General features: G+C 44.3%; 1 protein-coding gene and 1 long non-coding RNA gene across 2 annotated transcripts in view; one reads left to right on the top strand and one right to left on the bottom strand.

The window, feature by feature from the left end:
- LOC146662904 (ryanodine receptor 2-like) overlaps positions 1-23,414 on the bottom strand; it is a 317,890-nt gene that overhangs the window by 53,371 nt on the left and 241,105 nt on the right. The window contains exons 87-89 of the mRNA XM_085415489.1: positions 19,672-19,748; positions 18,037-18,110; positions 16,992-17,009 (exon numbers count right to left, since the gene is read on the bottom strand). Coding sequence (XP_085271615.1) covers positions 16,992-17,009; positions 18,037-18,110; positions 19,672-19,748 — 169 coding nt within the window. The remainder of the gene's footprint in view (positions 1-16,991; positions 17,010-18,036; positions 18,111-19,671; positions 19,749-23,414) is intronic.
- LOC146662905 (uncharacterized) overlaps positions 1-23,414 on the top strand; it is a 413,626-nt gene that overhangs the window by 158,289 nt on the left and 231,923 nt on the right. The window lies entirely within an intron of this gene.

Here is a 23,414-nt window from a genome sequence, read left to right as displayed (position 1 = left end):
TATTCCATTAACCTTTTTACCACTGCGGGGTAAAAACTGTTTGATGATCTGAAACATAAAGTATGACAAATATACAAAAAAACTACAAAATCGGGACTCTGGATAATACTTGTTAAAGGGCACGGTAGATCAGTTCCACCAAAATTTCAGAACGTTTGTTTTATTTATCACACTTAAAGAGTAAAAATCGTTCTTATAAAATATAACACGTGCTAGAAAAGAGTAATAATGGAATGCAAACATTTTTACAACAATGCCACTTTAGTATTTAGCAGTTTGATGAATAGTCATGTTTTTTTTGTTTCCTTTTTTTAAAACACAAAGAACATAATACATGATAACTATGTTACATTCCCTTTTTGTAATTGTTGCTCTGTAGCTTTCGTTTTATCTGGTGTTACGAATCCAACTTACTCATTCTTTACAGCAGTGTGCTACTGACTCTCCCTATTATCTCAAATTTAAGGGATAGGTTATCCTTCAGCTCGAGTCAAGACAGTGAAAAACAAAGCCTTTGCTCTACAACACGGTCGGTCAATTTTTAGTTAAATGAAGTAAAATATGGTTCAATTTATTTTATGCTGACTGACAAAGAAAGTGTGCAATACTGGTTATCCATTGTTCATCCATCCATCCATTCGCTTCCGCTTATCCTTTTCAGGGGCGCGGGGGGCGCTGGAGCCTATCCCAGCTGTCATAGCGCGAGAGGCGGGGTACACCCTGGACAGGTCGCCAGTCTGTCGCAGGGCCAACACACAGAGACAGACAACCATTCGCACTCACATTCATTCGCACATTCACACCTAGTGGCAATTTGGATTATCCAATTAACCTATCCCCACAAGCTGCACGTCTTTGGACAGTGGGAGGAAGCCGGAGTACCCGGAGAGAACCCACGCAAACACGGGGAGAACATGCAAACTCCACACAGAAAGACCCCGGCCTGATGGTGGAATTGAACTCAGGACCTTTTTGCTGTGCGGCAACAGTGCTAACCACCGTGCCACCGTGCTGCAATGGAAAGATGTTGTTATGGATAGAAAGATGTTTTACAGTTTTCTGACTTATGCCACATTCCTTCAACTAAACCATTGTGTTGCAACACTTTTCACCCCACACACCCATTGCTCAGAAACCCTCTGTGATCCTGCTTTCAGTTGGGCCACCTTTGTCAAGTCTCTTTGCAGCCTGCATTTTGAACATCTTGAAATAAGACACCCAAAGACTGGGTACTGAGTCTGAGTCTGCAGAGACATTATACCTCTTTCCTGTACCAAAGACACCACGTCCCAGTGGCCCCCAGGATTACAGGCCTGTGGCACTGACATCATGAAGACCCTGGAAAGACTCATTCTTGACCAGTTCCGACCTATTGTGAGGCCACATAAGGATTCTCTTCAGTTTGCTTACCAGCGCTGCCTCATACCGCAGGATGCCATCATCTACCTGCTCAATTGTGTCTACGCCCATCTGGACCAGCTAGCGAGCACTGTGAGAGTCATGTTTTTCAACTTCCAGTGCATTCAACACCATCAGGCTGACCCTGCTTGGTGATAAGCTGACAACGACGCAGGTGGATGCCTCTCGTGTCCTGGATTGTTAATTACCTGACAGGAAGACCACAATATGTGCGTCTTTGAAAATGTGTATCTGACAAGGTGATCAGCAACACAGAGGCACCACACACTTTTCTTCGTTGAAAAGAAGGATAAGACCCTTAGGCCATGCATAGATTACAGGGGCCTCAATGAAATAACCATAAAAAACAAAAACCCCTCCCGCTAATCAGTTCCACCATTTTCACAAAACTAGATCTCTGCAATGCTTACCATCTAATCCGCATCCGGGAGAAGAAAGAATGGAAGAAAGCCTTTAACACACCACTGGGCCATTTTGAATATTTAGTCATGCCTTTTGGACTCACAAATACACCATAAGTATTCCAAGCTCTGATCAATGATGTACTAAGAGACTTTCTAAACTAATTTGTACTTGTCTATCTGGATGACATCTTGATCTTTTCCAGGAATAGAGAGGAACACCAAGTTCACGTCCAAGCCGTCCTACAGCGCCTGCTGAAAAACAGACTCTAGGTTAAAGCTAAAAAGCGTGAATTTCACTCCCTCTCAGTGACTTTTCTTGGTTATGTTCTTGCAGAAGGGCAGGTGAAGACAGACCCCGCCAAGATCCAAGCCATGGCGGAATGGCCTACCCCAACGTCCTGTAAACACCTCAAACGCTTTCTTGAATTAGCCCATTTCTATCACCGCTTCATATGAAAATATAGCCATGTATCTGCACCCCTCACCACTCTCACCTCCACCAAACAACCTTTTCTCTGGAACCCAGAGGCTGAGGCCAATTTCAAAAGACTGGAACATCTGCTCACCTCAGACCCTATTCATCCAAACTCCACTATGCCTTTCATCATAGAGGTAGATGCTTCAGATTCAGGGATTGGGGCTGTTTTGTCACAATATTCAGGTCCTAAAGCCAAGTTACAGGCATGCACCTTTTTCTCTTGCCTCTCTCTCTTCTCTCTCTCTCTCTCTCGGAGCAAAACTATAATGTAGGAGACCGGGAGTTGTTAGCCATGAAACCTGGGAGATTAACGAGACCATCCAGCAGGCTCTGCAAGATGAGCCTGATCTGGGGTCTGGTCCCCTGGGTCGCATGTATGTCCCCTCGGCAGTTCGGGCTGCGGTTCTGAGATGGGTCCACACTGCTAAGTTCTCAGCAGTTCCCTGGGGTGTTGTAGAACCATCTTGCTAATAAAACGCCATTTTGGTGGAGGACCTTAGAAAAGGATGTAAAGGAGTATGTTGCTGCCTGCTCCACCTGTGCCCACAGCAAAACCTCGACACAGCAGGCCTCCTCAAACCCTTAACTTTACCCTCACGTCCCTGGTCTCACATAGCATTAGAATTTGTCACCGGTTTACTGGCCTCATCTGGGAAATCAGTAATCCTCTCTATCATTGACAGATTCTCCAAGTCAGCTCACTTCGTGGCCCTGGAAAAACTCCCCTCAGCTGCTGAGACAGCCCAGCTCATGGTAGACCATGTATTCAGGCTCCATGGAATCCTGTCCGAGATCACTTCTGACTGGGGGCCGCAGTTTGTGTCTCAGGTATGGAATTCATTCTGCACAGCCCTTGGAGCCCGTGTAAACCTAAGTTCCAGACATCACCAATGGCCACCAACGGCCAGACTGAACATTTAAATTAAGAACTGGAATCTGTTGTGTCGCCACTCACAAACCCGGCTGCCTTCTCCCCTGGGTGGAGTATGCAAACAATGCACATATTTCCTCCTCTACTGGTCTGTCACCTTTTGAGGTATCCCTTGGCTATCAACCACCCCTGTTTCCTGAGGATGAGGCAGACCTCGCCTGTGCCCTCCGTGCAACACCACTTAAGACGCTGCTGCAACATCTGTCGTAGAATGAGGGAAATGTTACAGAAAGCAGTTGCCCACCAGCGGTACTACGCGGCCCTCCGCACACCGGCACCCAGGTACACACCTGGACAAAAGGTATGGCTTTCCACCAGGGACGTACCTCTCAGGTCTGTGACTGGCAAGCTTGTACCCCGTTTGATTGGACCCTATGAGGTAGACACAGTCATCCCTCCATCCACACTCAAACTGAAACTTCCTGCTGCCATAAAGATCCGTCCTACCTTCCACTTTTCCTGAGTAAAGCCAGAGCTCACGAGTCCGTTGTGCTCGCCGGCCGACCCCCCTCTATCCACCCAGCTTGTTGAGGGTCATCCGGCCTGTACAGTCCGAAGGATCCTGGACGTCCGCTGGCATGGTCAGTTGCGACAGTACCTGGTGAATTGGGAGGGGCATGGCCCTGAAGAGCACGCCTGGGTCCCCAGGTCTTTCATTCTTGTCAGCTCTCTTGTTTCTGATTGTTACAGGTTGCGTCGAGGCTAACCAGCTGCTGGGAGGCATTCCTTGAAGGGGGGGTACTGTCATTGACCGTGTGAGCAGCTGGGTGTGGCCAGTGTGGATCCCTGCCTCCTGTAACCACCTTAGGGCGGGCCTACCATCCTCTCACCTGGGCAGTGCACCTGCGATTAATCCTGGACAGTCAATTGAGGGTATTTATGGCCAACTTCACTACCACCTCGCCACCAGTTCATCAACTCACCCAAGTTAGTAACAGGCTCTAATGCTAAGCTCAAGATCCAAGATCCTTATACGTTTACCTTGTTGTCTTTTCTCCTAGCTCAACTCACCTGCTATACTACGACATCATCACTTCGGTTTACCTGCTAGACTCTGGACACAAACCCATCCACTCGGATCTCTGCCTTCCTCCTTAGCCTCAGCCTCATCCTGGCCAAGTAAGCCACTCCATTCCAGCAATAACTATAGCTCCAGGACCAACCCATGCACCCACTAATTCCTTTCCTCTCTCTCTCCCTCTAATACACTCCGTGAGCACCACTTCAGTCTCCGTTTAAGTAACGTGTCTCCGGCTGCTGTGCTAGGATCACCTGCCCTGTACTGTATTGTGTGTTAAGGCAAGGTTCTTGGTTTTGTTCCTCCACTAGTGTTCCCCCCACCAAGCCCTATATTATATATCAGGCCACGTCAAGTTCCTATGTTTGTCTCTCCTTGTTGTCCTTGGCCTTTGTAAGTAAAACCACTACTTTAGTTCAACTATCCTGCTTCCGCACTTCGTCCCGCACTTGGGTCCAGTTTTGTACAGGCCTCCGGCCCCCTTGACAATCCCATCCTCTTCTTTCTGCAACACCTCAGCTGGGAGGTCTTGGTCTCTGATCCTTGGTTGTTAACCACACTCTCCAAAGGATACATTCTCCAATTAAGGTAATGGCCCTCAAAGTTCAATGGAGTTTGTCACAGATTCTCTGAAGGCTCAGGCTCTGAGGCAGTAAGTCATATCACATCTGGAGAAAATCACTTCCTTATTCCTAAAACATGGACACCTACACCATTTTAAAATAGTTTGCATCGACATGCATTACATGCACCATTATGGTTACATTCTTGCTTCTGCAGACGAGAGGCATGTGAATTCTTACATTATTGGACAGCTGGTTTATATTTGCCCCAGTTCAGGAGCAGGCATACTCAAACACAACAGCTCTTCTTGTATAGATGTATTGTATAGTTTTCAAATTTCAAGGCAGGAGTTCATTAGTGTTGCACTTGTTGCAAATAAGGACAATCTCAGCCTCCTTCCTCATTTAGTGAGAGGTAGAATGTAGAATTCAGTGTGCCCCTTCAGCCAGGGGCATAATTTCCAAGGGGGTTAGACTCCCCCCCCCCCCCAAATAATCAGACCCAACCGATATACCCCCCCCCCCCCCCCCCCAATACAATTATGAATTATCTAGCATAAATAGGATTTTCTTTACTCATTTCAATTATTATCAGCAAAATAGTTGCATGTTTAATCCTCTGGGAATAGATTTATTCATTCATTTAGACAGAGAGCTTGACACCCCCCCCCCCCCCCCCCCCAATGTTCAGCACAAAGTTAAGCCGATGCCTTCAGTTACTATGAAAACTGACAGTGACAGCTGCAAATTTCGTATTAGGGTTCACTTCATTGTGGCTATTTCGGGTCTAAATCGACAGGTTGAACATCAACCCCCAAAGGCACCAATGCAGCAATGCAGACTGTTGGTGGTCTCAAGGCAATGCCTTCTTGTGTCATGATGTTTCTTTCAGATCGTAGTAGGTGGTGGTTATATTATATGGAGAACCACAGGCCAATTAGACAGCCCTGGAATCTACAGCAGAGGTTGCTACACAACATTGTGTTGAAACAGTGAGATGCTTGGCTACAAGTTGAACAGCGACAAGGGGCAGTACCCTCCATGGAGAAGGAGGCTAGAGGGCAAGATCAAAGTAGCATGGAGGGAGGTTAGCCAACTAACGGAGTTGCAGAAAGGTGCGGCAAAGAAGGTGCATAAGAAATACAGCAAACTGTCCATACCTGAGGCCTTGGAAACTGCCAAGCAAAGACTCACAGCCTTGGCCAGCCGCTTGAGGAGGTACACCAGAGAGATAGAAGGCAGGAGAATAAACCAGCTGTTCTCCACAGAACCAGCAAAGGTGTACTCTCAGTGGCAAGGGAACAATAAGAGAACAGCACCACCAAGGCTGGAGACGGAGCAATACTGGAAGAGCATATGGGAGAAGGACGCAACCCATAACGGCAATGCTCAGTGGCTAGTGGATCTGAGGGCAGACCATAGCGACCTCCCTGAACAGGGTCCAGTAACCATCACAGTGGCAGATATCCAAGAAAGGGTCTCCAGTATGAAGAGTTGGACAGCACCAGGGCCCGACATGGTTCACGCCTACTGCCTGAAGAAGCTGACTGCACTCCATGAGCGTCTGGCAGCACAAATGAACCAGCTGCTAGTTAACGAGAGACACCCGGAATGGCTAACCGAAGGTCGGACGGTCCTGATCCCCAAGGACCCCAAGAAGGGACCGGTCCCCTCCAACTACCGACCAATAACCTGCCTCAGTACTACATGGAAGCTCCTGTCAGGCATCATATCGGCTAAGATGAACAGGCACATGGGTCAATACATGAGCGGGACACAGAAAGGAATTGGCAAGAATACCAGAGGCGCAAAACACCAGCTACTGGTAGACAGAACAGTCAGCAGAGACTGCAAGACCAGACTGACCAACCTGTGCACTGCCTGGATTGATTACAAGAAGGCCTATGACTCAATGCCCCACAGCTGGATACTGGAATGCCTAGAATTGTACAAGATCAATGGGACCCTAAGAGCCTTCATCAGGAACTCAATGGGGATGTGGCGTACAACACTAGAGGCCAACTCCAAGCCCATAGCACAAGTCACCATCAAGTGCGGGATCTACCAAGGAGATGCTCTGTCCCCACTGCTGTTCTGCATAGGCCTGAACCCCCTCAGTGAGATCATTAACAAGACTGGCTACGGATACCGACTACGGAATGGAGCAGTTGTCAGCCACCTCCTGTACATGGATGACATCAAGCTGTATGCCAAGAGTGAACGAGACATCGATTCACTGATCCACACTACCAGGCTATACAGCAATGACACTGGAATGTCGTTCGGACTGGAGAAGTGTAGTCGGATGGTAACAAAGAGAGGGAAGGTAGTCAGAACTGAGGGGATTGAACTACCAGAAGGCAACATTGCAGACATAGAGGACAGTTACAAGTACCTGGGGATCCCGCAGGCGAATGGGAACCATGAAGAGGCCGCTAGAAAAGCTGCAACCACCAAATACCTGCAGAGGGTCAGGCAAGTCCTGAGGAGTCAGCTGAACGGTAAGAACAAGATCCGGGCCATCAACACGTACGCCCTGCCCGTGATCAGGTACCCTGCTGGGGTAATAGGCTGGCCAAAGGAGGAGATAGAAGCCACTGACATAAAGACAAGAAAGCTCCTTACCATGCATGGAGGGTTTCACCCCAAGTCCAGCACCCTGAGGCTGTACGCTAAGTGGAAGGAAGGGGGCCGGGGATGAGACAACGAACATCCAAGAATACATTGGGAAGATGGCCCCAACTGACCGAGTGCTCAGTGAATACCTCAGGCAGCAGAAACCCAAGAAAGAGGAGGGAGACGAGGAACCATCATGGAAGGACAGGCCCCTGCACGGTATGTACCACCGGCAGATAGAGGAGGTGGCTGATATCCAGAAATCCTACCAATGGCTGGACAAAGCTGGACTGAAAGACAGCACAGAGGCACTAATCATGGCAGCACAAGAACAAGCTCTGAGTACAAGATCCATAGAGGCTGGGGTCTATCACACCAGGCAAGACCCCAGGTGCAGGCTGTGTAAAGATGCCCCAGAGACAATCCAGCACATAACAGCAGGGTGCAAGATGCTAGCAGGCAAGGCATACATGGAATGCCATAACCAAGTGGCCGGCATAGTGTACAGGAACATCTGTGCCGAGTATAACCTGGAAGTCCCAAGGTCAAAATGGGAGATGCCCCCAAGGGTGGTGGAGAATGACCGAGCTAAGATCCTGTGGGACTTCCAGATACAGACGGACAAAATGGTGGTGGCTAACCAACCGGACATAGTGGTGGTAGACAAACAGAAGAAGATGGCCGTAGTGATCGATGTAGCGGTTCCGAATGACAGCAATATCAGGAAGAAGGAACACGAGAAGCTGGAGAAATACCAAGGGCTCAGAGAAGAGCTCGAGAGGATGTGGAGGGTGAAGGTAACGGTGGTCCCCGTGGTAATCGGAGCACTAGGTGCGGTGACTCCCAAGCTAGGCGAGTGGCTCCAGCAGATCCCGGGAACAACATCGGAGATCTCTGTCCAGAAGAGCGCAGTCCTGGGAACAGCTAAGATACTGCGCAGGACCCTCAAGCTCCCAGGCCTCTGGTAGAGGACCCGAGCTTGAAGGATAAACCGCCCGCAGGGGCGTGCTGGGTGTTTTTATATATATATATATCTATCTATCTCCTGGGTGACTTTCTCTTGAATGATTTTCAGAAAACTCGACCTCTGACTTTTACCTTGACATTAAGGTCAGTGAGATTTGAACTCACCTAGGATTTCAAAGTGATACCATAGATGCATTTACTACAAATTCAGAACGACTTCCGCCTTTATTGCATTCACAAGATTTTTGTGTTGTGATGACAATAGCCCCTCCCCGTAGCCTTTTACGGCAGATGGGTAACAATAGTTCACACGTTAACACATTAATTTATTCTAAACAGAACTATAAGCTGGACTTAAACTGGGCTATTTTCCTTTGTGCAAGGAGGAACAGGATGAGGACTACCAGAGACCTAAAAATTGACCCCCAGCACGCTACTGGTGTGAACTTCTCTGGCCAAACAATTCCACATTGTTTACTGAGAGCACAGCTCATGCGAGCCAAGGTTTTTTTCCCCCATGGATTTCTACATAATCACCTTGCGCTACAATGGCAGGATTAAATTCTTGGATGGATAAAATAGCTCAATCATAAGACTTAGGGTTAGATTTATAAATGGTCTGGAGTCTCAGTCCTGAAGACCACAAAAAAGAAGAGAAAAATTTCTAACATATGTATATGCTTTTATATGAATAATATAGATTCTCCTCCAGCCTCCCCACATTGATCTCACTTACTATACTTTTTCAGAGAAACGCACAAATGTAAAACCTGCACTTACACTTTCTACTGGTGTACTGTTACTCCCTCACGCACATATTTGCACTGGTCTTGGAAGAATGCTGTCAATAAAATCAATTGGTGGTGCCTTTGTATATAAATTGTTAGTAGATCACAGATCAACAGCATCAACACAAATGTATAAATAACAGCCAACAGTTCCCTAATTCTTTGTCTTTTCATGTCCTTACAATGAAACTTAAACAACTGGTAGTGTAAAGGCAATAACATAGGTATGTTAAAGGCTTGCTTAAAACTGACTAAAGATAAAAATGAAAGCACTTCTAGTCTTTTAAAAATGTTACAATTTATAGACACACATACAAGATATACAACCAAACCATGAGCTTAAGACACAATACTGGGGTGAAAATAAGTTCAAACATAAAATCTAAAAAAATCAGTTATAAGATCATGGTTATTCAAGTTTTGTTAACATACAATGAACAAATACAGTGAGTACAGAACACATCTCAGCCAGTAAATGGAGAGAAAAAGAGGGTAAGGAAGAAAAGATGGTTCAGATTTCACAAAACTGGCGGAGCAGCATGGCCAAAAACAGCCACTTTCATGTCTCAAGTGCAACATTCAAAAGGAAAAAGAAAAGGAAGGGAGACTGAAGAGGGCGAAATGTACAAAGATTAGAAATGAGAAGGGCTGCAATTAATTAGTTTATTTTATACATACATACACACACATTATATATAAATTAAAGGAACACTTTTTAATCCAAGTATACCATCAAGATACCATCAAGGCAGTTAACCTATGGTATATGGTATATGGTATAGTGAGTTAAGTAACAGAGAGTGTTGTTGATCAGTTTAGCTGCTTTGGTGTTATCTTATAGAGCTGACCCTACAGGGGACAAGTAGTTCAAATCCTTCAGGATGCACATTAATACATGCCATTTCCAGAACATTTGCTGTGTCTCCTAGCACAGTCAAGAGCATGGAGGAGATTTCAGAAGATAGGGAGCTATTCTAGAAGGACTGCACTGTAAAAGGACCATAACCCATCAGTAGGAACACGTTGAGCACTGCCAGACCTACAAAATGGTCACTGGCGTGAACTTATCGGCCAAACAATCATATGTTATGCTGCCAGTAACACCATTCAGCATTTCAGCTTTTCACAGATGAGATTAAGTTAACCTTGACACGTGTGACAGACGTGAAAGGGTCTGGAGACGCAGTGGAGAACGTTATGCTGCCTGTAACATCAGCATGAATGGTGTAGTGATGGGTCAGTGATAGTCTGAGAAGGCATATTGATGGACAAACACACAGACCAACAGGATAGGCAATAGAGATTGACAGACCACGTGACTTTCGCGCATCGCATGCCGGGTACTAGTGGCAAAACAATCAAAGCAATGCATCAAACGCAAGCATTTGCATCACCGCAAAACGTTCATTCTCCGGTTTCAATACCTTCTTGCTTTTTCTTTGCCCCCCCAAAAAAGGTATGTACAAAACGAAGGAGAACAATGCCGGTCCGTACAAAGACAGACTTGATGAAAAGTCAAAGAAAAGATACGAGGAAAAAATCAAAGGTGTGAAAGGGTCAGACCCTCACGAGCACACAGAGGGACAAAAGATGTTAGCGTGCTGCCCAACTTTCACCACGCTCAGATTTATAATTATATGGTTCTTGGAGTGAGTGCATACACTCATGAAGTTTAGTAACTTCAGGTCACTGCAACAAGCCCAGGTACAGTTTACCGACGAATGGGTGCAGGACCTTGAAATGCACCGTGTAGAACGAAAGACCATCGTACGAACAAAGGTAAGTTTACCAGTCTCACAAATTGTCTTCATAAATACACATTCGTTAACCGTTTATTAATAGGACCTTTGAGCTCAACGGTAATTAATTAGTAGTGGAAATAATTTCTGGTAGCATTACAGAAATGTAGCAGTGACAATAATATTGTATGCTGTAATCGTACTGGGCAATTAGTGATACAAAACAACTGTTTTATCCTGTGAATAAAAGTATATGTTTTTGTCATTGTACCATGGTAATAACAGAAGCGAAACGCAATATTCTGTCAGGACAATTCACTATTTATGCACAATAAAACAAAAGAGCATAGTGCGACAATTTCTGTTCAGTGCCAGACTTGCTTGTAACCTATATCACCAGTTATGTTATGAAAAATGACGTATTACCTACTACAAAACACTGACCTTTGTGTAAATGCTTGGAGCAGACTAACATGTGAGCTGGAGTGTTCTGGGACCTTATATTTGGTCTTAGAATGGCTGCAATCCAGGCCATCCATCGGCTATTTGTTACTTCGGAAACATGGCTCGAACAATTTCTCTTCAACGACGTAATCCGATAACAACCGATCTCTTTACCCGTCGGCTTCCCGTGGCTGTCATGCGACCGGCTATTGCAGTTAATAATACAACAGCTTCTTGACATTTTTTGCGTTTCTTTTTATCGCTGTGTGACTGTTTTCAATTGAAAGCCTGCGTGCGCTAGTACCGCTTGCCACGTGTTCCCAGAATCCTTTGCGGTTTTACCCCTGAATGATGTCACATTTTCAATCTCTATAGCACCCTGACTGCCAACAGGTATCGGGATGATACCTATTGGAAGTCAGGCCCTGTCAGACGCTATGGTCGTTCAGTGGGTCCTGGTGCATGACAATGGCCTCATGTGGTGAGAGTATGCAAGCTGTTCCTGGAGGATGAAAGACGTGATACCACTGACTAGTCAGGCCCCTATGTTCACCAGACCTAATCCAACAGTATACCTCAGGTACTTGTAAAATGTACTACATTCAGTCCATCCAACCTTGTTAGATTGCACCTCCAACGGCCCAGGAGCTCACTGATGGCCTGGTCTTGATCTGGGAGGAGATCCCCCAGGACACTGTGCTTAATCTCATTAGGAACATGTGCTAATGTTGTTAGGCATACATACAAGCATGTGGGGGCCACACAAACTACCAAGTTTGAGTTGCTGCAAGGAAATGTCAGCAAAATGGACTAAACTGCGCACATTATTTTTTCACTCTGATTTCATTGGTTTCATTTCCAATGAATGTCCTTTCATTGCTAACACATTACCCAGTTCATATTAGTAGATTAGTAGATATCTAGCATGGTTTTTACCCCATTGGGATCCAATGTTTTCAAAGTGTTCCTTTAACTTTAAGCAGTGCATATATATACATATATAATGTGTGAGTATCTCTGTGTGTATAGTCATGAAGAAGAAAGTACATCCCCTTTCAATTTGAAGGCTTTACATAATTAGGTCATAAAAAAAAACCTTATCAGGTCTTAAAATTAGTGAAATCCATCTTAAGATGAACAACAACACAAGACGTACTGTTTCATTATTTACATTGTGCCTGTACATTGTGGTTTTGGCTGGTGGAAGTTGTTTCACTGTGCCTTCAGGTCAGGGAATGGGTTTGGTCGTTTGGCGCATAAGCACAAACAACAGTTCAGAGTACCCAGCCTTCTTGGAGTCACTGGGTGGGGTGCTTCATCTGGTGACTGAGATGTCCTACTGGGAAACTTCAATGATCAGGTCCACTAGTCCGTGATTGATTTTGTGACAGTGTCAGCTGTCAACTGATCATCACCTGGCGGTTGGTTTAATCAGGTGGCGGCGAAGGATGCTGGACAGAATTGTGAAGGTGTGCTGAAAACACCTGCCAGAAGCCCTGGTTCATGAGATCTTCGACTCTCACCTCCAGCCTTCCGAGGGACGAAGGAATGCTGCTGGAGGTTGTTGGAGGTTGCTCAACAACCTCCATTGTTGGGCATGCTGAAAGGGGCAAGGTGGTTGGTACCTGTTATGATGGTAATCCCCAAACCAGATGGTGGGTGCTGGAGATGAAGGGAGCGATCAAGCTGAAGAAGTCCTACAGGGCTTGTGTAGCCTTAGGGACTTTGGAAGCAGCTGACAGGTACCAGCAGAGCCACATACCTTTCAGCTGTTTTTGTGCTCGGGTGATAGATGAAGCAAAATCTTATGTGTGGGAGGAGTTCAGTGAGGCCATGGAAAAAGACTGCCTCAAAGTGGTTAGGAATCCTAAATTCCTAAAGGCCCTGGGTTGTCCTGGTTGACGCATTGCATGGAAATCTGCAGATGTGCCTCTGGGGGCTTTAAGAAGGTGGGCTAGAGTGTGTACTTCAACCACAGGGGGATCACACTCCTCAGCCTCTCTGGGAAGGTCTAGTGTGGTGGAAAGTTAATTAATTAATTAATTAATTAATTAATTAAACCGTATGACTGTTCCCACCACTAACACATGACCCTACGCTGTGTTCACTGCATCATTCCATGTTTGGCACTGATCACCACCTGCACTCATGTATATATCATGTATATATCTATCCACTTAGCACTTTTAATTCTTATTCTTATTTTTATATTTTTATGACAGTATGTTTGCACTGAAGCACCGCAGCAATTTCCTAATGTTGTAAACCTGCTCAACATTTGGCAATAAAACCCTTTCTGATTCTGATTCTGATTAGTCAAACCTCGGATACAGGAGGAACAGTGCTGTTTTCGTACTGGTCGTGGAACACTGGACCAGCTCTTCATCCTCCTACGGATATTTCAGAGTGAGTGGGAGTTTGCCCAGCCAGTCTACATTTCTTTTGTGAACTTACTGGTCGATCTACATCCCTACCCTCACCTATGATCATGAGCTACGGGTAGTGACTATAAGAATGAGATCACGGATATACAGTGGTGTGAAGAACTGTTTGCCCCCTTCTTGAGCTCCTATTTTTTATACGTTTTTCACATTTAGATGTTTCAGATTATCAAACTGGCAATGAGCCACAGCATCTCAGTGGAATTCAGGTCAGGACTTTCATTAAGCCACTTTGTAAGTATTAAGAGGTGGACTTGCTGGTGTATTTTGGATCATTGTCATGCTGCAGAACCCAAATGCACTTCAGCTTGGGGACACAAACATATGTCCGGACATTCTCCTTCAGGATGTTTTGGTAGACAACAGAATTCATGGTTCCATTTAAACCACAAGTCTTCCGTCCTGAGGCAGCAAAACAGTCCTGGAACATCACACTACCATCACCATATTTTACTGTTGGTATGATTTTCTTTTCTGAAATGCTGTGTTACTTTTACACCAGATCTAACGGGACACACACCTTCTAAAAAGTTAAACTTTTGTCTCATCAGTCAGTCCCCAGACTATTTTCCCAAAGGTCTTGGGTATCATCAAGATGTTTTCAGGCAAAACTGAGACAAGCCTTTATGTTCCTTTTACCAGCAGTGGATTTGTCTTGGAACTCTGCCATGAAGGCCATTTTTGCCCAGTCTCTTTCTTATGATGGAGTCATGAACACAAACTGAGGCAAATGAGGCCTGATGTTGTTCTGGGGTCTTTGTCACCTCTTAGATGAGTTGTTGCTGCGGTCTTGGGTTACCTTTGGTCGGCTGGTCACTCCTGAGAAGGTTTGCCACTGTTCCTTGTTTTCGCTATCTGTCGATAATGGCTCTCACTGTGGTTCGTTCAAGTCCTACAGGTTTAAGAAATGGCTTTTCCTTTTCCAGACTGAGAGATCTTAATTACTTTTTTTGTCACCTGTTCCTAAATTTCCTTGGATGGCAGCATGATATCTGGTTTTGAGGATCTTTTGGTGTACTCTACTTTGTCAGGGAGGTCTTATTTATGTGATTTCTTGATTGGAAACAGGTGTGACAGTAGTAAGGCCTGGTTTTGGCTAGAGAAATCAAACTCAGCTTTTCAACGATGTGATACACCACAGTAAATTTATGTTAGAACTAAGAGCATCTTTAGGATTAAGGGTAATTAGCAGCCAGGTGCTGCTAAGGCAGTGTAATTTATTAACTGATCATTGTCAAATATGACTACAAAAGCTGAAGTTTTGGCAGTTTGCTTGTTGGGAGATTTCATATCTGTATTAACACAGTGCCAAAGAGAAAACATCAGTGGAAACAGCGGTGACAGAGACTATTCGCAAGTGGGAAACGCTCAAAATAGTTGCCAATTTTTTAAGGAGTGGATGTTCATATAGTACAAACAAATTCAGGCACAAAAGATTCATGAATCACTGATTTCTGAATACACACTGTTGTAAATGACGCCGAATGTTTTTAAGGCATGCAAGGCCAAACTGGAGATGTCAGTCCATAATGCACACCAGGCGAAACCAAACAACATATCGACACAAACGCTTCATATCAACTACTATAGGCACAGTGGTGAAGGGGCAGCCACAGGACCAGCGCACCTTGCAGACAACATGAACTCCTCTGTATACCACCATTCTCGAGTCAAATATTTGGGAGGCCTTCTGTTCGACAGCCCAAACAGGGCCAATGCAACGGGTTAATGAGTAAAGTACATTAGCAAATCTACAAGAGAACAGCTAAAAAACAAAACTATCAAGGTTTTGCAATGGCCCAGTCAAAGTCCAGAATCCATTCTGATTGAATTGCCATGGCTGGACTTTTCTGGATATTTCTTGTCAGTTATTGCAGATCCAATAATCACACGCTGCTTCTGCATTTTGTCTTAAAGTGTGTTAAATAAATGACATCATTCAATATGCCATGTGTTGTTCATTTAATCATTTTAGAACCTGATAAAGAAAATTATGATCTTTGCATTCAAAGGGGGCGTACTTTCTTTTTAACAACTATATACATGTAACCTTTTTAAAATATTATATCAGAACTGTGAGGTGAAAAAAACAAGTAAGAGAATTGAAAGGTTTGTTTACCACATGACTAAAATGAAATTAACCCTATCCCTAATTGCTGGGTGACCTGGTGAATGTTAATGTTTAAAACCCAAACTGGAAAGCTGCAGACCAAAGCAGGGAGCTGAACGATGCTTTAACACATGTTGAGCTGAAAGCAGCGGCATTGTTTGTGTTAAATTACTGATAACAGTCTGTAGGTTTATGATGACCCGTGACACCTTTCACTAGACATACAATACCTTATTCTAAAATCTTAAAGTGTGCAACTTTAATAGAGGTCTAGTCTACAATTTTATTTGGTATCTGGTTAGACATATTCAATCTATTCATTGCAGCCCTGAATGCCAGAAACAGACAGAAACTGTGGCTGAGAACACAGAGGGGAGTTGTACAATTCACAACAATTAACAACCAGCACAATACAATCTCCAGTACTGAGACACAACAATCAGCTGACATAAGTTTAACTGTAAGATTCGGGGGTGTGGGTGGCAGATGGAGGTGTGCTGTGCTGGGGGGACTACTAGTCATTTTCTAATTTTCACAATGTGCCAGACACTGTACAAATCATGAGGGGGAGCCATAGATCAGCAGGTTGTGGCAGGAAGACTGTGATTCCACCACAAAATCAAGACAAGACTTCCGCCTTGTCTTGATTTTCTTTTCTTTTAAAATGTATTTATTTATTTTTTAATTCTAAAACTCTTCATCAAAGTATCATAATGAGTTTGCTTATTGTTAAAAAGAATGACAAGATACATTTTACCTTAAAATTACAAGGGGAGTAATATTTATGTATCTTCAATACAGATCTTCTACAAAGATCAGTTACAGACCCAGAGGTATTATAAAAAGCACCAAGAAGACTTTGGTAATAACTGGCTACCTCTAGAATAGTTGAAGCAAAAAAAGTTGCTTCAAGCACTGAGCAGGTTGAGGACATCCTTAGAGGTCCACACTCAGGACCTGGACAGAACTGACACAACATGTGTGTGTGCGTGCGTGCATGTGTGTGTGTATGTGTGAGAGAGAGAGCGAGAGAGGCCAACCAACACACAAGAAAATGGCAGAAGGCATAATTACCACGCTCATGAGTGATGACTGAGGGAGGAAAGAAAGTGCAGTAAACCAAAATAAGAACAGGAAAACAGGGGGAAGAAAGAAACAGAGAAAGAAAGTAAGAAAGAAAGTAAGAAACAAAGGAAAAGATTACATATAGGGAAAAGAGCGCTTTTTTCGTCATGTGGAATAAAAAAATATGTATTAAAAGAAAACCTAAAATATATAAAAATATACTACCAGAACCTTTTTTATTTGCTTTTGTCATCAATGATATGCATTTACAGTACTATGTAAAAGTCCTGAGGGACAAAGACAGGCAAAAACAGTTTGTACAGTGTTAATCATTTTGAAAGTCAACATTTGGTATGACTTCTAGCTTTCTTATCATTTCCTAATGTAGTCTTCAGGGATAGGAGCACTGTACAAGGTGAAACACTGTATAATACACTGTCAGTAACACTAATATACATTTTTATATTTAGATAATCAAATTATAATTTTTAATGTGTTGACTACTATACTACTAATCAAACTAAGAGGAATACTGTACTTTTTTCATGGAGTTGGGAAGAGTGGCGACATATTTTTATGGTTTCAAAAGTCTTTGTAATGTTTACAAACAAGAGATGTACAAGACAAATCATCAGCACGCTTGTACATCAGAAAATCATACTTGATAATGCACGCAAACCAGCAACACTGAATTACCACCTCATTTACACAGGAAAAAACAACAAAAAACCTTTTTATTGATTATAACGAACAATGTGAAAAATAAATGGTGGCTCTCTACAATCTTAATGTTTCTACAGTGTTGAAGGTTATTTCAGAATATTGTGTTGTTTTAAAAGCAGCTTTAAACTGACCATCTTTAGGTTAATTAAATACTTTAACTAGACCTAGATAAGTTAAGTATTTTAATATTAACATTCTCTATGCTTTCAATAGGTAGAAAGTTAAGGTCGTCAAACTCCATCCCGGAAAAAGAGATGTTTCATAAATTTTGGTTTTCGTTTCTGTATTTTTTCAAAATTAGCCCAAAAGGTATAAACATGGGGAATCTTACCTGATCCTTCCTCTGTCACCATTCCCAGTCCCTCTGCTTTATTTTGCCTCTCAAATGCATTTAGATCCAGAACACTAAAACAAAGACAAATATAGTGTGAATCACTACATCCATCGCATTTCTGCTCTATTCGTGTTTTTGTCTTGCCCTTGTTTGATGAGTGTTTTCCTTTTCCGTGGATTTATCCTATATGTGCAAGTCTCTGACCAGCAGTTTTATTCCATGTTTATGTTGAATATTGGCCTCTCATGTGGTTTTCAATGTTTTTATTTCATTGTTGTCTTGAATGCCCCATTGTCCATCTCCTTTATGTGTGTATGGTCTGTACATTTGCTCAGTCAGGCTGACATACACTCTTCCTAAATTGACATCTGGTTTATTTGAGTTGTTTGGTGGCTTTTTTTTTCTCTGCTACAACTGTGCCTTTTACTACCTTCCTAGGAATACTGTCAGCAAATAGAACCAAGTAAAACTTTTGCAGCCAAAATGACAACAACCTCAACATATAAACAATAATAATTTAAACCCTGCTAAAAGAGTTTGTACAGTTCGCCATTTCCTGAAAAACAAAAGTGCTGAGCACACAAAGTTGCCCGCTAGATCAGATTAATAACATTGCACAAAGTACAACCAAATTTGCAGAAGGTGCTGGCAAATATAACAGAAATAATGATATGAAATATAACACACAACAGTACAAGAGAACACAATAACTAGAATTTAATACAATATGAATTACTGCACTACGGTAGAGTGAAGCATGTACTTGTAATGCAAAGGTAACTACTGTTTTGCTGGGCAGTCAGTCAAGATAAGTGTTTGGCAGAGTTCAGTTCTAGTATGGTTCTGGAACAGAAGCAGTTCATAAATCTGTTTGTTCATGATTACAGGGACCTGAATCGTCTGCCAAAGTGCAGTAACTTCAACAGGTAATGTGCAAAATGGAATCATGTTTTCTTCTCTGCTAAGGCAGTGAGAGCTGAAAGTTTCCCCAAAGAAGCGAGTTTAGAGTACAGCTAGTTTCTGGGAAGACTTTAAGATCCTCTGAAGGGATTTTCTGTCTGCCACTGAGCTGTCAGCACATCTTACAGAGATGCAGAATGGCAATGAAGGGGGAGTTTCTCAAGAAGTGTAATCTCTGCTGTGCCTTGATAAGTGCAGTCTCTGGACCAGGAGTGATTTTCTGAAGCTTGTATACCAAGAAACTCGAAGGCAGGAACCTTTGCCACACAGTCTCTATCAATGTGTATTGGGTTATGATATTTGTTGTGCCTCCAGTAATCTATCATGAGTTCTTTGGTTTTGGTAGAGCTAAGGGTTGTTCTCTGTATCCCATCCTGGGGCTTCATCTACAAAGGCTGTCACATCTTCTTCTGAGATGTGCCAACTACAGTCTTCTCATCATCAAACTTAGCTGTGGTGTGTGGAAAATTGATAGGGATGCAGAGGGTAGAGAGGATGTAAAAGGAGGTTCAACACACAGCTTAATAATGCTGGTGTTCAATGTGACAGTGAAAGAGAAGCAGGGGCCTAATCTAACCATCTGCATGCGATTAGTCAGAAGGTCACTGATCCTGTGGTAGACAGGTGTGAAAATACTTGCTTCAGCCCTGAAATAGGAAATCTTATTTATACCTGCATGACTGCATGAGACCAGCCAGACTCTGAAAGAAGCCCACGTCCTTCTTGTCCTTCAGATAATCTAACATTTTCTGTTAAAGATGACACAGTGAAAGCACAATAAGATACTGGAGTTTACTCAGATTTGACAAAAAACAGTCTACATCTGTCATTAAAATAAAAATACTGGTGGTGGTACCCCTCAGCCTCCTAGTAGATACACCTACAGTATGTATTTCAAAATCGTACATCCCCTTCTTCTCAAGTTATCGGATTCGCAAGGTTTTCCAAAAACCTGATCTCTGACTTCTAACTTTGAGGTCAAGGACACTGAGATTCCAACTTGTCCGAGATTTTTACTACTCCTATGTTATCAGTGTCAAAGTCCTGGATGACTTACTTCTCCAATTATCACATTCACAAGACTTTCAGAAAACTTGACCTCTAGCCTTGACCTTCAGGTCAAGGTCAGTGAGGTTCAGACTCGTATGAGATTTTTAGTAGATCTGTGTGGAAGGGTGGGGTCTGTAGCTCAGTTGCAGGGGAGGGGTGGTGCAGTTGGTTTAGAGGGCAGTGCGACGGGAGACTGGCCAACAGAGTTGGAGATCATCAGGGAGGCCCAGATGGCAGCACTTAGCCTTCTGGTCGTAGCAAAAACTTACTTTCCTGATGTCCATTGAGTGATCCTAGATCTGCTTCACCACCCTAAGACCACTCCTGTTGGTTCTGGATGGAGCTGAGGGATTGGCCATTTGCCTATGCCAGGTGGCTCCATAAGGCGGTGGCCAGGTGCCTGCAGACTGGCCCAATGAAGGGGAAAGGCTGCTGAATATGCTAACATTGGAGAAGTTCACAAGGTGGCTCACAGTGGAAAAAGTGGAACGGGGTCCATTTTCATGTGATACTGGCTGAGGATCACCTGGCGCCGCAGGAGCTGGTAGCAAGTTGCCTTGTCCGGGCCCGGAGAAGGAAACCCCGCGAGGTCCCACTGTAGCCAGCAGCTGTAGTGCACTGGCTGCCAACATTTAATGGCACCAACATTTAATGGCACCAACATGTAATGACGCTTCTCCCTGTGTGGGTTCTCTTGCGTCCCTCAACGAGAGCAGCACATTTGTTGGGGCAAGAGTGCTGGAGTTGCGGCTGGGACATGTCCACTGGGAGTGCCCGCTTGATGGAGATGGGGCGAGTGTTCCATGTCACTGGCCCTCCAGCGACTTCCTCTGGTCCAGGAGTATACAGTACTCTAGTAAGGTGCCAAGTGGGTACAGACCGGGCTATGGTGGACTCGGGCTCCACGCAGGCACACCCAGTTGATGGTGCAGAAAAGCCATTAAGAAATATCTTACAGGCAGCTCATTATAACCCAATTACTGGCCACATGCAATAAAAAAAGGGAACAAATCATGGCCTGTTTTTTTTTTTTTTTTGGCATTTGAAGGGATGTGCGCCTGTGGTGTGCATCCAGCCCAGGATGTTGTACTCATTACCACTAATGGAGGGTCCATTTAAGTGCACTGGCATGGATCTCATCTGGCCATTTCACCATAGTGCATGAGGGTATCACTTTGTATTACTTTTGGTGGATTATGCAACAGATATTCTGAAGTAGTGGCATCCTGGAAGAGACACTGATTGACCAAGGCTTCATGTCTTGTACACTAAAAGAACTGTTTAATTACTGTCCATCAAATATGTTTGGCCAAGCATTCATCACCCTCAGAATGACGGGTTGGTAGAGCGGTTGAACTAGACTGGAAAGTCTATAATTTTTAAGTGTATTCATTAGGATGAGCAAAATAGAGATTGCAGGCTAGACTCTCATTTTTTTAGGGACTAGTAAAGCGCTATACAAATACAGGCCATTCACCTGTACAATTGGGGAGCTTGGCTGAGACAATTTTCACTGGGAGTTAAAGTACTTGTGTTGCTCCCTTTATCCATCTCAAAATTACCTGCCAAGCGGCAAGAACTATTGGTCACAGAGTGAGTGTGGGATGTTGACTATGAAAAGGTGCAGTCGGACAGGGTTGCAGGCTCTCCCCTGCATGGTCACACCACTCTCACAGAGTACCATTTTGAAATGTGCATTGGGGTTTCAGTGCATTCACACCCTTATAGATTGCCTAAGCAGAAAAGACAAATTACTCAGAAAGAATTGGCTGTTATCCTGGAGATAGGGGTGATAGAAGAGTCACAAAACATCTGGTGTAGCCCCATAGTTTTTGTGGTGTAGAAAGCTGGGTCTATATTGTTCTGCGTGGACTACCACAAGGTGAAGGAGGTGTCACAGTTTGACGCTTACCCCATGCCTCAGGTACAAGCTTATGGATTGGTTAGGTACTGCTCGTTTTATCATTATGCTGGATTTAATCAAGAGCTACTGGCAGACTTGTCTCTGGACAAAAAAATGGCCTTCTCCAGTCCATACAGATTGTTCCAAATGGTCACACTTCCATTGGCTTGTTTAGAGCCCCAGCCACTTTCCAGCACTTCACAGACAGGATGCTGTGTCCACATGCTGCATACGCCACTGCCTAGCTGGATGATCATCCATGGATCCATGGACCATCCATGGTGACATCGAATCATATGCAGCAGGTGGCCTGCAGCCCTGGAGTTCCTGAGGCAGGCAGGGCACAAGGCCAACATGAAGAAGTGTGCGGTTGGACAGAGGGAGGTACAGTATCTGGGGTACCACCTGGGAGGCAGGCAGTTGCATTCTCAAATGGAGAAAACCACAACCACTGCAAGCTGCCCGCATCTCGGGGCCAAAAAGGAGGTGAAGTGGTTGCTGGGGCTGGCTGGTTACTATTGTTGGTTCATCTCAACATTTGCGGAGGTCACCAGTCCCTTGACTGATCTCCCCTAAAAGGGTGAACCAGATCTTGTCCAGTGGACGGAGCAGTGCCAGACAGTGTAAGGTAATGAAGACTTTTTCTTCCCTTGTGTTCTGCAGACTGACACGTTGAGCAGAGGGCTGGGGGCTGTTTCATCCCAGCAAGTAAGAGGGGTTGACCATCACGCTGTCTACATCAGTTGGAAACTCTCAGAACAAGAAACCAGGTAGAGCATGGCAGTGCCTGGCGATCCAGCGGGTGGTGGACTCTCTTCGTTATTACCTCCCTGTTCAGATCGTGCCCCACTGCAGTGGCTCCACCACATGAAAGATGTCAATGCCTAGATCACCCAGTCATATCTGGCTTGCCAGCCTTATAAGTTCAAGGTGATCCACAGGCCAGGGCCCACATACTCAGGGCTGATTTTCTCTCCAGGGGAATTTGTAGGGCTATGTGGTGGGCCGTGGACTGTGCCTCAGCTGCGGGGGGAGGGGTGGTGCAGTGGGTTCAGGGAGCAGTGCCAGGACCTAGAGGAGGAACAGGAACTGAGAGCAGATGGCTGCGCATGAGGAGGCACCTTCAGTAAGAAATCTGGTGATAACAACCCGGTAAGGCTAAATTGTAAATAAAGACCAGTGCATCTTAAAACACTGTGTGTCTTACTGGGCAACATAACACAAAGGTGTGTTGCAGTACACCATAGTATCAATTTCAGCCCTTTTGCGCTGCATTCTCAAGATTTTCATAAAATTTGACCTCCGAACCTTGACCTTGAAGCCAAGGTTACTGAGATTTGAACTCATCTGATATCTTTAATAGATACACCCATGGTGTCAATTTCAAAATTCTATGTTGCATCGTTCTCAAGTTCATTCACAAACGTAGGTGTCCACGTCGCCTGTCCACCCAGGGTGATGA

This window comes from Rhamphochromis longiceps, linkage group LG8 (genome assembly GCF_057381845.1).
Source record: "Rhamphochromis longiceps isolate RC_006_pf linkage group LG8, R_longiceps_female_GT1.1, whole genome shotgun sequence".
Lineage (NCBI taxonomy): Eukaryota > Metazoa > Chordata > Actinopteri > Cichliformes > Cichlidae > Rhamphochromis > Rhamphochromis longiceps.
Note: the sequence above shows the minus strand (reverse complement) of the source record. Positions and strands in the feature narration are given on the sequence as shown.